Source organism: Caloenas nicobarica, chromosome 5 (genome assembly GCF_036013445.1).
Source record: "Caloenas nicobarica isolate bCalNic1 chromosome 5, bCalNic1.hap1, whole genome shotgun sequence".
NCBI classification, from domain to species: domain Eukaryota; kingdom Metazoa; phylum Chordata; class Aves; order Columbiformes; family Columbidae; genus Caloenas; species Caloenas nicobarica.
The window spans coordinates 7,629,471-7,643,383 of NC_088249.1; the positions used below are offsets into that span (position 1 = coordinate 7,629,471).

Sequence of the window (13,913 nt, forward strand, 5' to 3'; positions counted from 1 at the left end):
TTCTCAAACTGTCGTGTCTATTTCTGCTTATACCAAAACCCTAAATGGACTCAATTTGATCACTCTAGAAGCAAAAGCAGTGGTAGGAAATATAAAATAAACTGGAGGGAAGTTCCACTAAATAATATGATTAATATGGGCATTAAAAAATCATGAAAACTGTCTTTGAGTGATCCGAATACCTAAATACTTGATTTTCAATTAAAATTAATGGGTGTCTTTTGCCCTATTAATGAACTATTGGAGCAAACCCTTAGGTGACTTTGAAAAATCTCAGGCAGATTCTTTAGGTTGACTGGCATGGTATATGACAAGTTAAGGAACAGCTTTGATGTTTGAATAATTAGATCATCAACTTCATGGTACAGGGACTTTCTCTTATGGTGTGTCTCTCAAGTGCCTGGAGTTACAGGGATTCTGGGAGCTACTGCATCCTAAGTAAATACATTTATAAATAAATAAAAATAAATTACAATTCTGAATCGGAATTATTAACAATGGAATCGGAGAAGATGCAGCAAAATATATTTCTGTGCTGTAATTTAAAACGTAAAGCACTGTAGGAGTTTTCTTGTAGTAGGGACCAGAGGAGTTGGAGTTTGCTGGTCTCCTTTGGACCATCCATTGTTAGGAGCACCTTACCACTGTCCTTCCGAAGGAAGCACTCCCAGTCTTTTCCAGTCTCTCCTAGCAGAGGAGATGATGACTCAGTGCTGAAAATTGCTGACTAGTGACAGGTACTGCTCAGCGTCCCCATTTCTCACCACTACTTGCATGACAAAGCAGCATTAATGGTTAATGTTCTTCAAGTTTCCACTAGTGGGATGCCTTTTCGGGCCACAGGCTCTAGTGTACAAACCCCAAATGGTCCAAGTACAGAACAGAGGCGAAAAGTGCCCTGTTGCAAAGCTGGTGGAGATGAAGGCCCTGCGATGGTTCTTCCCTGGGTGAGGGAGGGAGATGGAGCGCTCTACTGAGAACACCGTGGAAATGGGAGCTCCAGAGAGACCAGAGCCCAGGCTGTGCTGGGACAGACCACCTTGCTGGTTCCTGCCCCGTTCCTGGATCAGTCATTAGTGAACTGAAGACAATATTACCTTCGCCTCCAAACTCACCTGTCCTTGTGGTGTTGCCCTTTCTCTCCCTCCCTGCTGTGTCCTGCCTAACCTTGGAGCAGCTGGGGAGGTGCACGTGTGGAACGGGTCCTGTCGGTGATCCAATTCCCAAGTTAGTGTTCGGGGATCATCATTTTGATGGATTTCATAGGTAATGTTACAGGTGCTGGGGTATATTATCAACCTAGTGCTCTGCCATCACATTAAGTGCTGTCTAAAGAGTGCTATTTGTTCCACAGCTTGTTGTGCCTCCAAATAAATCCAACCAGAGCTGTCAAAACTAATACATGTTGAGTTTTTTTCTGATTTGAAGGGTACATTTTTGCTATTATTAAAGTGTCAATAACATTGTTAATGTGTAATAGGCCTGATGTGAGTTGAACACAAGTAGGAAAAGGTGGTAAGTTTTCCCGCAGAGCACTGCTGAGGAGCCTTCACTCCCAAATCTCTCCTTATCTTGTGCTTGTGAGAGGATCCTTGTAACCGTCTCTGGATATTTCAGTTACCTGGCTCTGCGTTATGTTAAAACTGTGGATATTTGTTGCTGACTTTCATTTAGGCAGTGTTTAACTGGGCATCTTGCACATCCCTGGAAGAGCTAACCCTCTAGCACTGGGCGTGCACTTTCCAGCTCCCCTGTCCCTCTCATTTGGAAGCTGGTAACGTTTCGTACAGATATTGAACAAAAGGAATCGGGTGCTCTACTGTCCCCTCTTCTTTTTTTGCAGATGACCTTTCCAAATGCACAGGCAGAAGCCCCCGACGTAGAAAAAACAGCAGCTGTGCTAGTGGAGAGTGGCCCAGTAGCTTACAACGCTGACGAAGAGGTGGAAGAGGAAGAAATAGAAGAGGATGATGATCACTGCATGAGCGCCTTGCAGTTAATGGGAGGAAACGGTAAGTGCAATGCTGTCTAAATTACCGTCTCCTGGTGCTGTGGGGCTCCTGGCCTGGAGTCAAGTCACCCTTGGCCAAAACCTGACCTCCTTTGAGACTCCTCCTGAGAAAACCTCACATCTCAAGCTTTAGGCTAAGAGGGCTTCTCAGAAACAAACTGAAGTTGTGTCTTCTCTACAATTAGGTTTATTAATGTGCATCTGAGGAATTACGGGGTCAGTAACACCTCCATTAGCAGAGCTTGGGGCTCGTTGCTGCACCAACGTCCAGGTTGTCCGTGAGCCTGTGGACGTGGTGGTCCAGCTCAAAACGAAACAAATTTCACGCTGCATTTCTGGGGAAAGTGCTAGGGGGAAAGAGTTCTTCACAAAGAACAGAAATTGCATTGAATGCATATGGTGTGCTGTATGGTACACAGATGTGGGGCTAATTTCTTTGGGTTACCCAGCAAAGCCACTCATTTAATTAGGCTTCTTTGCTGGCAGGAAAAGGCAGTATCCTTTCCGCTGCGGTTTTTCCTAGCTGGACACATCCACATTTATCCTTTATTAAAAACTTCCCCATAGAAGTTAAGCTTTGAAAATATACAAAAATATTTTTTAAATGAGAGCTGCTAATTATGGGTTGTGAAAAAGCAAGATGGGAATAAGTTTCCTACCGGAATGTTATTTACTGCAAAAATCTTTCCAGTACTATTAATTCAGCTTTCATGGACAATATGTATACATTTCACAAAAATGTGTGTTGTTTTTAAATTGATTTCTCCACTGGAAAATGATTGCTGAACCATAGGAAAAACAGTTTGTTGCCCGCGTTTATTATTAGAATAATGTTCCCAAGAAAAGGCACCCATGTGGGGGAGGGTGGGTCTATGTTTATTAATAACCCCCCCCCAAAAATAGAATAAAGGTCACTGAGATTTTTTTCTTTGTTAATGTTCCTATTTTTAAACCATTCTGAGAACATTCTGCTACTCCCTGTCTGGTCTGGACGACAGCTGAAAAATCAGAGTTAAAAAAAAAAAAAAGGAAAAGAGTATTCCCAGAATTCAAATGCAGGTGTGCAGAGCTGCTCAGCAAAACAAATAACTCCTTGCTAACTGCTCTCTTCATGGGTTTTAGACCTGTCTGCCTGGAATAACTGCAGGTATTACAGATGGTGAACTTCACCCATTCTGCACAAATTATTATCGATTGCACTTAATTCTGCTTCTGAGCATTTGCTTGACTCTTTGGATGAAATGTTGCACTGTATTGAATTTGGAATATAAAGGTTAATTTTACTGAATGCTCATTTGTAGTATTTATCCTTAGGTTCAACTTTGCAACAGAAAATATCTGTTCCACTGCATTCAGAAGCACACAAGAGAAATCAGTGCATTAGAAACACACAGATGTACCTTCTGACACACACATCGCATGATCTTTGCACTTGGTGTTGTTTCAGAAAACAAAACTGGGTAAATAAACGGGGCAAAATTTTAAGTTGTTCCTCTAGGAGTAAGTAGACACGGGAGATCTGAGTCAGATGTGTTGGTCAGGACTCGCTGCACGACTCCTTTGATGTCGATGGGAACCCTGAGCTATCTCCGAACCCTTGCAGTTTCAGCTTATAAATCCATGAATGATGTAAACAAGCCAGCTGTTTTCGTGGTGGCTCTGTCGAGTGAGAACTGTGCCTACTTGTAAACGTGTGCTGCTGCTTATCAGCCACCTTGGTCCAAATTACTTGTGACAATCAGGCTTGATCACCCTAACCTCTAAATTAAACCAAGTATTTCACATATCCATGTGCCAAGTATTACTAAATGAGGGGCCAGTGACAAATGAGAAAAGACAGTTACACATACATGCTTACAGATAATTTTATTTCATTGAGGAAAGTACCTGCAAGAACTTTTTACTTAGCTCTAAGAAAATATATGATTTTTTTTAATGGTTGCTTAAGGCAAAGCTTTCCATCTAGTTATACAGCAGGAAAACAACCTGAAAGTAGCAATACTTTTGTTGTATCTTCCACCTGCCTGGAATATTTGCATTTTTATATGCCTTTGTCTTTGTGTGTTTCAGATTATGGCTGTGATATGGAGGATGATGATGGCTATTAGTTCCATTTACTTCCAAAGGACATGGACTGTGTCTTTTTCCCAGCAAATCTTCAGTCTTCAAACTGTATGAATAATGAAAGAAGCTGTCTATGGTCAGCAAATGTAATTGAACAATCCTTACTTTTGTAAAGCTAATTTTAGGTTGGTATTGACTCTGGTCAGTTTACATTGACCCCTAACCCAGCAATAAAGTTTGGGTTTGTACTTGAATTTTTTTTTTTTTGGTGGGTCTTAGTTTGAGGATGAAATTAACAGGAGTAATGTTTCCAGAGAACAAAAGAAAAGAGACAAAATAGGCTGTGTCTGTGTGGCTGAAAGCAACACATGTCTTATTTATGTGACTCTGCTTTTAGGCATGCTGTTGAAAGGGAGCAGATAGAAGGACAGATAGAAGGACAGGGAAAAATGAGAAGTGTGCCTGTTGATTATCTGAGTACAGTAGCATTAGTTGTCTCATGATGCTACAACCGAAAGAAAGGAAACATTTCCAACCTGTATTGTAAACATGACCCAGTTATTGTATACAGGCTTCCTTACCCAAGGCTATCAAAAATTAATGACAAGTTATGTATTTTCAGGGCAGTATCTATTTCTCTGAAATGAAATAGTTCTTTATGTTAATCAATTCATAGATTTCTTAAAAGGTATGACAATAGAAGGCCACGTTAGCAGTGAAGAATCATCTTCCACTGCCAGTCTGGTGCGGTTTACATGGAAGGAGGGAGAACACTTGGGTGAGACAAGAAGTGTGGAGAGCAAGGAGGTGATGATGCCGAGCTCCTGTGCCTTTGCCGGGCGTCCCCAGGGACAGCCAGGTCTTGCTGCGGCTGGCGTTGCTGCAGGAGAGTCCCTCTGGCCATGGCCACGGGGCTGCTCTTGTCCGGCTGAGTCACAGTACAGGTTTGCTCCCGAGAGCTGCCTGTCTCTGAAAGCAGTTGGAAGGGAAAGCTGAGCTTTTTAATAAACAAGCTAGCATCTGCTTTGGCTGAATTTAATTGAATGTAATTTATTTAACTTTCTCTGGGTAAATTAAAGGTCACCATGCAGCAGTCTTGACTCTTCGTGGCTCAGATCCCACCCTCGAACAGTCACTGCTATGTGGATAACGGTGGAGCTCCAACCCTGTGCGCCCCGCAAAGTCAAGAAATGGATCCTTCTCATCCAGATCCATCAGCTCTCGCAGTGCCGTGGCAGTGAGGGTCGGGGATGGAGCCCCTGTTGCCATTTTCCAATGCCAGGTGCCATCCCCTGTTGCCTCTGACCTGCCTTTCCCTGGCTCCGAGGTGCTCGGCTCAGCGGGAAAGGTGCTGTGCTCCGGATCATGGTCTGGCTGACCGCAGCTGCAGGAGCTAAGATGTTTTCAGCTCTCTCCCATGCCTAGTGACAATCATGAAAGCTGTATCCCTGTAGGATTGTCTTACACCAGGGAAAGATGGGTGTTTTTCTTACTAGTCAGAGTGATGATGGTGCTCATGCCTGTGGTCATCACCAAAGAGGAGAAGGGCCAAATGACCTTCCATACCTCTTCTTTCCCTGCATAGGAGGTATCATGTAAGGAGAACAAGAGTGAGTGTTTTTTTTTAGGAGCAGACTTGACATTATTTGGCTGGTAAATGCAGTTTGTTGGGTGGGTTGTATCTGCCAGATATTTTTGTGCCCTGTACAGGGTTGTTTCTGCAATGAATTCTTAAAAGCAGAACTTGGTAGCAAAAATGAAGTAGCAAGGCTAATGGGAAGAACAGCTCTTCTGAACCAGATTTCAGTTACTTAGCTTGCAGCACTTCAGTGGAAAGAAGAGATTCCATATAATTCATAGGGGGAAAGCCGGCGTTTTCGCCGAAAATCCCTAGATTGTTATCTGATACTTTTTAAATACAGCACAGAAAATGATACTGAGGAGATAAACCTTTCTACCTCTCTTTTATCTACACCATAAATTCAAAATCATGCTATAAGCAGACAATTTTTTAAAAAGTAGTTTGTTTTATCAAAGTTCATGCTCTGCAAGTCTTTGAGACAGTTAAGTTTGAGCTTTTGGGTTTGAATTAATCTGCCAATAGGGTTTGAATTAATCTGCCAATAGCACTATCACAAATACCCATAACACTCAGTATATTCTCAAACCTCGGGTTTTATTCCAAGGTACACATTATTCTGTATGCAGGAAATAAACAGGCGTAAATAAACGTGTATGACTCACGTAGGTCGAGTGCTTTTCTCAAATGCATGATGTTGGCTCTTAAAGAAACCGCTAAGATGAATTCTTTATTGCTAAGGGTCTTTCCTCCAGTCTTCATGTAGATTTTCATTGGTTTGTTCCCCCAAAGGATACTAAACCTGCCGCCATGTACCGATGTTATGAGCAGGAGCTGAGAATCCACCCAAATAACTACTGCTAGTAAATTTGAATTTCAGTAGCATGTTGTTTTTTCTGAGAACATTGTTTCCAGCACTGGAAGTAGAGGATTGCAGTTTTTGAATGCTCTCATATGATTTGGTTAGGAAAGGCTATCGCATAGTCTGCTAGAAGGGCACTTGGAGAGAGAAAAAAATAAAGACCTACAATTCCATAGCATCTCAGTATTGCTGGTGAAGTTAATGACGTGGTTTCTGTACAGGAGTCCTAAAGGACAGGCCATGGTAGGGGATAGTCAGACTTCACTCGGGGCGTTGTAAGGCTTCTTAAGCTATAGTGGTTATGTGCATTTTTAATTTATTGGTGGCTTACTGGGATTTTTATAATGTTCATTCCTTCTTGATTTAACTAAGCTCAGGAAATGTAAACAGATTAGAACATGCTAGTTTCTGTTTTTATAGCTAGTCATTAAAACGTAAAAAGATTAACACTGCATTAACTCTGTTTACTGCTGTTGATGTATCTGGACGATTTTGTTGTATATAAGTGAGCCTAAATTCACTTGGAGTAATTTGGACCCTGCTTTTCTCAGGATTCTGATTATAATGAAGAGAGCTTATAAGGCCTCAACATTTGTTGTTCTTAGGTCTTCGTATCTGAACCCACACAAGCTGTGTATCATCGGTTTTGTTGCATAAAGCATGTCTCTTGCTGCAAGTCACTTTGCTTGACAGGCAAAACCCTTCAGCTGTCGCATCCAGCTTGTCTGCCATGCAGCCTTTTAACACTTTTATATTGTGGGAGTGAAAAATGAAAGAAATAAGGAAAATAATGTGATTCTTCACTATGGTGAGTGCATTTTCAGTGTCTTAATCATCTATGACATTTCTTTAAAATCACTGCGTTCAGTACAGCAACTTTTAAATGGTGCCAGACAGCCTTGTCTTGAGGCTTGAACATGTTTGCCGAAAAAATTCTTGCCATCCTGATGGCTTGTTTGTATTCTTTGGATTGCATTGAAACTCCAGTCACAGATGTGTACACTTAATGTAGAGTTTGCCTAATAAATGTTCTGTTTCCTATTTTTGCGTTTGGTTCAGTTAGTACCAAGGAAATTAAACCTGTTTGATGTAAGCATATGTATCATCCTTACACAACCGCAATACGAGCCATGTTAAGCTTTTTTACTGTAATATATTTGCTGTAAATAAAAAGTAAAACCCTTGCATAACCCATCTTTTATGGTGCTCTGCTACTAATTTCTCACTTTTCTGTCTTCATTCTTTTGAACATTCATTTTTGATTGCTGCATGATTGGTTGGTAGTGGCCAAAATCTGTAATTCAGGGCTTTCTTTTGTCTCTAAATGGGAAGACACATCTAATCAGAGAAGTGTTTTTACAAGGTATTGTTCCAGGGATAAATGTAGATACTTTCTATAAACTGCTTAACCTTAACAAGGTTTTTCCACTAAGCTGTATAATTAACTAACTGTGGGAACAATATAGAATGTGTGTGTTTAGTGGGATTGTTCCAGTGCTTGTTTCTGAAAGTCATATCTTGAAAAATAAGGTGTGTGCTGAGTAAAAAATCGTATTATTTTTTCAACATCCAATTGCCACACTTTGGAAGCCAGAATCCACATCTACCCTTTGTACACGTGAGTATTTGCTCCTTTTATTTTTTTCTGGAAGTGTAGCTACAACTGGATCCTGAGGAAAGTTTACTGCCAAGTTTTAGCGTGTCATTGGACAATTAACAGGAATTTTGCTAAGGCAGTAAGTGTGTGTCATTCCAGCCTTTCCCTGGGTCCCCTTCCTCTCATGTAGGTGCACTTCTGCTCTCACGGACATCAGGATGCTTTTATCTTTGTTCTTTTTCAGCCATTCCAACCCTTTCCACTGGCAGTTGGGAACTTCTCCAGTGATGTCCATCACAGATTCTCTCACTCATAACATCTATTCCAGGGGTGGCAAACTCATTTTCACCGGGGGCCACATCAGCCTTGCAGTTGCCTTCAAAGGGCCAAATGTAATTTTAGGACTATATAAAGTACACTTTCTAGTGTAAAGTTACATTTAAGCTAAGCTGATCTAAGCTGTTAAAAAGTACTGGCCACCTTGGCCTTGTATTTTCTGCTGTACAGTTATTGGCTTTATCCTATATTTTTTCTCTTCCTTACTAGACAAGGCTTTCATAACCAAAACCATTTAGTTCGCCCAGCTGTGTTCATCAAATACACCTCCCTTAAGGGCCTGAGAAGTTAAATAATGTTAATAACGCTGAAATCTTGCAAAGCTTTATATTAGCTTCATTTGTCACCGGTAGATCATAGCACACTTGCTCTTAGGTTCATATTTTGTAATGCAGAAGAGACTGTTGTAATTTTTACTCCTATCACATGTGTAGGAAGAGTTACGGCATATTATTCAGTATTTCTTATGCTCACCCTGGTACCTGGCCGTGGTCTTGGTGAGTGATGGTTTTTTAAAGGGGTTAAGCACACGAGAAAGGAGTCTGGGTAAAAATTCATGACTTACAGTATAAGAAGTTTACTTGGCGTAATTTACTTAATCGTAATTGATTTTTTCTTACGGGACTGTTGTGCATTTTCATGGAAATGAGGGAGGCGCATACATTTCATAAACATGCAAAATGAAATTCCTGTCCTGCCATGCAACTCTAGGAGCACAGGATTTAATGAATTTTAGCGTGAAACTTACATTTGTTGTTGTATGGGTCGGCAGTAAGTGACATTGTCCTGGACACTGGGATGGCAGTCTTTATATTAGACATTTCTACTGCAGAATTGCAGCAAGAATGTCTTCTTACTGCTCTGAGTGCTCTTAGTGTTCCTCAGTTCTTCCAAACCAGAAGAATACAGAGAATTAAAGGAATTTGAACAATACAATGAAAAGAAACAGCACCAACATGTGCTTACCAGGTAATTTTTCTACAGTGCTCTTCTGTGGGAAAGGTGAAAGGTGTTTATACACAGAGACTCGGAGGGGAAAAAGCTGAATGTTGGCAGGAGCAGAGGTGAGGCAGCATTGTCTGTTTTCCCCACAAGAATTCCTGGCTCCTCCCCTTTATATCCAGCACCATCTTCATCATTTGTAGACTGGCCAGTCCACCAGAGCATATTAAAAGGACTAGTACACATAGCCAGGTAAGGAAGAGGAGATGGTGACGTGTCTTTGTTTCACTTGAGTAAAAACAAAGGAGCTTAACTATTCAGGGTGGTTTTAAGGGCTGAAGTTTGATGTTAAGGACAAAGCCGTGTTTAAAAACATTGGAAAGAGGAGGAGATATTTCATTGCAATGAGGTACCCCCAGCAGTGAGCACAGGAACAGACTGTGGACAACGTTCATGTCTATGGAAACCCAACTGGTCTCACTCCCGCGTTAAAAAAATGGAAGCTTTTGGCCGTGCCGCTGTTGCTGACATGCGTCCGCTGTTGTCGGGTGTGATTTCTAACTGCCCCCAAGCTGGTTAATGGACAGACATGTTCCCCTCCCATGGGCTGGTGGACACATTTCTGGCTTGGTGCAGATGTTTCCTGCCCCCACCCATGGCCACTCAGTCCTAAAGAAGAATCTGTGAAGTTTTGGGGAGAAAAAAAAAAACGCATGCTCATTTCTCAATTCTGCTTTTTTGCAACCATGACGAAAACCAGGCTAAACTGGTGACTGCACAGCCCAAGCTGGACTTGTGTCCCACCTTGCCTTGGAGCAGTAGCGTGCTTTGGAGGGCAGCTCCTGGCTGGTAGAGCTGTGTGTGGCTGCAAGTGTTCCCCAATTCCTGCCCTTTTTGATGAGGGTCTCCTAAGTCTGCTGTTCTTGCAGAAGTGCTAATCCTGGTCTTTGTTAAATATGCCTGGACACATAAAGATTTCGGAGCAACCATTTTTGAGTAGAAGTCCCATGCGAAGAGTGTGATCTTTGCCCTAAGCAGGTGTCTGTTGGCAGTGAGGGATTTCCAGTTCATAAAAATGCAAATGACTAATAGGAAGGTGACGTGAAAGCGTTCTTGATAAAGTTGCTGTAAATTGGTGCAGTCCCTGCAACATCGCATCAGGTAATCAGAGCTTTTCTGGTTTACATCAGTTGAGGATCTGTGCCACTAGCAACAGTCCCTAGAGATGGTGACAGTAGTGAAGGAAGGGAGCAGAGTGCTCTGGGGTGAAAACAGTTTGTGATATCGTGGTATGTTGCCCAAAGCCATGTCTTACTCCATTTGTCAAGCACAGCCTACTGCTTTGCCTGATTAACCAGCGAAGGCAAGTTACCTATTCTGCTGATTTTAAAATAAATGAGAAAATGGAACTTTAGCGATGATAGTAGGGCAGGGCACGTAATGCATCCCTCTGCGGCTCTGCGTGGGAATGGCTGTGGCTGTCAAAACCTTCTCTCTCCAGGTGGTCATAGACTACTCTGACGTGGATCTTTAATGGAATCATGATTCTTCAGAGCAGCATCCTGTCTGGGAAACAGGCTGAATCCTTGCATCTGATTCCTGCCCATACTCTGAGAGTTCACCAAAGGAGGGTCCACACACACGTACCAGCACAACTCAAGTGAGATTCATGGTTTGACACAGGCTAAAATATAGCTAAAGCAAATGGTTTCAAAACTAGTCAGTGTTTTCGAGCAAACTCTTACACAAGACCACTGGGAAATTATTTGATACTGCTGCAGGCTGCATTAAATCAGTAGGACCTACCGTAAGGTCTGAGGTCTCCAACAGCAAATCAGTGCATTGTGAATCATCATGTTTTCTTTCTGGACCATCAGGCACCACAAGGAAGAGTCTGAGTGGATTTTGCTGCCTCTGGTAAGATGAAGGATCTTTCATCTTGTTGATCTTCCCTGTATATTTTATATTGCTTCAGAGGAGCTGCCTGCACTGCATTAATAAAATGCCATCTCAGACACTGTTGGTCAGCGTTCTTGGCACACATGCAAGTGTAGACTTTCTCATCTCCCCTGGCCACTTGTTTAGCAAAAGGTCTCTATCAACAGGGGTATTGCAAACCCTGGTAAAGCTGCCCAGCATAGACCTCAAGTCTGTAATACCGGTGTGAATGGAGCTACATCTCAGCTGAGAGACAATGGTACATCTGTTAGGAGATTGTATTTGTCCCAGTCTGCTGCATACGTAAGCGAGGAGAAGCAGTTGTACTAATACTACTGTGCAGAGATGTGGTTTGGGGGCCTCAATGGCTGTGTTCAGCCCACAGATCAGTCCCATCCATTGATCCACCTTGACAACTGCAGCACGTGTGATGCTCAGGAGGAGACAAGCAATTGAGTCACACATGACACCTCCAGTGAAGATCAGCAGTAGGCAGGATGAAGACACAGCTATTACAAGACTTAGCTGAGGTTTGGAAGGAAGGCTGTGGCTCTTCCAGTGTCATTTCAAGCCTACTTTCCCAACCAAGCTTAACTATCATTAAATTCTTGGGTAGATCTTATGTTGATTGGGGCATAAGGTGGCTTGCCATCCAAGAAAGTGCTTTTGTGAGTCATGTCTGTGTGTTAAAGTTACTCCCTCTATTGCCATAAATTGCAAGGACCTTGCTGGGGATTGCAGCTTTCCTTCGCAGACTGAGGCATACGAGGTTCCATCTGAATATGAGGAGAAACTTCTTTACTGTGAGGTGCCAGAGCCTGGAACAGGCTGCCCAGAGACATTGTGGAGTCTCCTTCTCTGGAGACATTCAAACCCACCTGGACACATTTGGGTGTGATCTGGTGAACCTGCTTTAGCAGGTGGGTTGGACTAGATGATCTCCAGAGGTCCCTTCCAACCCCGACCATCCTGTGATTCTAAGCGGAGTCCTCAGTGCCCAGCACGAGTAAGCAATCACTACTGAAGATCGTTTATGTTAAATAATACAAAAAAGGGGGGGAAAGCAGAATTGTGGTGAAATTGGAGCATGAAAACATCAGTTCCTCAGGTGTCGGAGGCAGGGATGTCCCACATCGGAGGTGGAGGAGCAAGCTGCAAGAACAGTGGAGGTAATCTAGTCTGGTAAGCTGTGACCTGAAATTCCTCCTCAATTAATCTCTGAGACATGCTCTGTGTTTCCTAATTCTGCAAAGGGAGGTGGCGAAACTATCTCAGATGGCTCCCTACAACATCCCTTGCTCTTCACCACTAACTGCTCACATGGGCATGACTCCCAACTTGGTCTCCTCTGAGCAGTGATGGTCACACGCTCACTGCCAAATCCTGCCCAGATCCACAGCTCAGCAGGCGAAGAGTCTGGGGCATCACAGCAAAAACTCCTTTTCCTGGAAGGAGAGCAGGGCTGTTACTCAGAGTTCTCACCCAGCGCTGCGTCTGGCTACTTCTCTGTTTGGTTTATTTTACCTAGACAATATCTTGGGGTTTTGTATCATTTCTTGTGGGTAGCTTAAGGAAATGAACTTGGGAGCTGAGGGAATCTAGAACCACCAAGGGATTTTGGCAAATTGGCATGGGACTGCTAAGTCCTTTTTACACATAGACCCGTGTGTTATCTGCTCTTCTTTGTAACATAATAATTGCTGGTATTTCTAGAAGAGGATGTTGTAAAATAATTTCTGGAAATGGTGCTCTCATTTTCTGTGTTAGGCAGTGTAGCAAATAGCGTGAGATCAGTGCAGCGGCAGCAACATCCCAGCCACAGCAGCATCCAGAAGTGCCAAAGCAAAGAGCCATGAGGAAGGAAACAGTCCTCGTGTCTGAGGGTGCAACACGGGAGAAAGGGCTGAGCTGGGAGCACGGCACAGACAGTCTGGCTTAACTGGAAAACAAGAGTGACAGCTACTTCCCAACTGATGCTGGAGGAGAGCTTTAGGGATAGGAGTGGGTTCTGCATCTGGATGGCAGCTCATCAACGCCTTGGGCTGCATCCTCGGCTGGTGCAGCCATTGGTGCAATTCCTACCTCATGGTCACCCCATCTACCAGCAAAAAGAGGAGATGTCTCTAGAGGAAGCAAAATTACCCACTGGAATCCCTGCAATCCGCAATAAATATTTGAGGTGTAAAATGCTAACAAAACAGAATGGAGTCAGACATGAAAGTGAAATCTGCCTTTTTAAACTTGAAAACACTGTGATATCAGCAATGCTGCAGTGTCTGGGAGCAGTCTGAGTGAAAATGTGGATGCATTTAGGAATTATGGTATTTGTACAAGAAATGTTCAAAGGGTTGAAGTCTTCAGTCTCTTTAATTAGTCATGGCAGCCAACAACATTGGCTTTCCATGAAAGAACAGCAGATTGTTGCTGTTCTGTCTTTCTAAATACATGTCCTGTTTCCCCCTTAGTATATTTCATTATAAAATACAATATTAAAGCTTTAAAAAGTCTTTATTAGCTAGCAGATGGTTTTGCAAGTCATTTTAATGAGATGAAGAAAACTTTAATGGCAGACATTTAAAACTGT

At 42.6% G+C, this 13,913-nt stretch overlaps 1 protein-coding gene across 3 annotated transcripts in view; it reads left to right on the forward strand.

Annotated features, from left to right (window-relative positions):
* BRF1 (BRF1 RNA polymerase III transcription initiation factor subunit) overlaps positions 1-7,688 on the forward strand; it is a 179,339-nt gene extending 171,651 nt beyond the window's left edge. Inside the window, exons 17-19 of one of the 3 annotated variants that reach the window (XR_010606245.1) lie at positions 1,844-2,012; positions 4,082-4,221; positions 5,155-7,688. Coding sequence is in view for 1 of the 3 variants with exons in the window: in XM_065635197.1 (XP_065491269.1) it covers positions 1,844-2,012; positions 4,082-4,119 (207 nt within the window). In the remaining 2 variants the exon portion in view is untranslated. Of the gene's footprint in view, positions 1-1,843; positions 2,013-4,081 lie in introns of all 3 variants that reach the window. The other 2 variants (XR_010606246.1, XM_065635197.1) reach the window with 2 other exon arrangements.
* Positions 7,689-13,913: the final 6,225 nt, after the last annotated feature.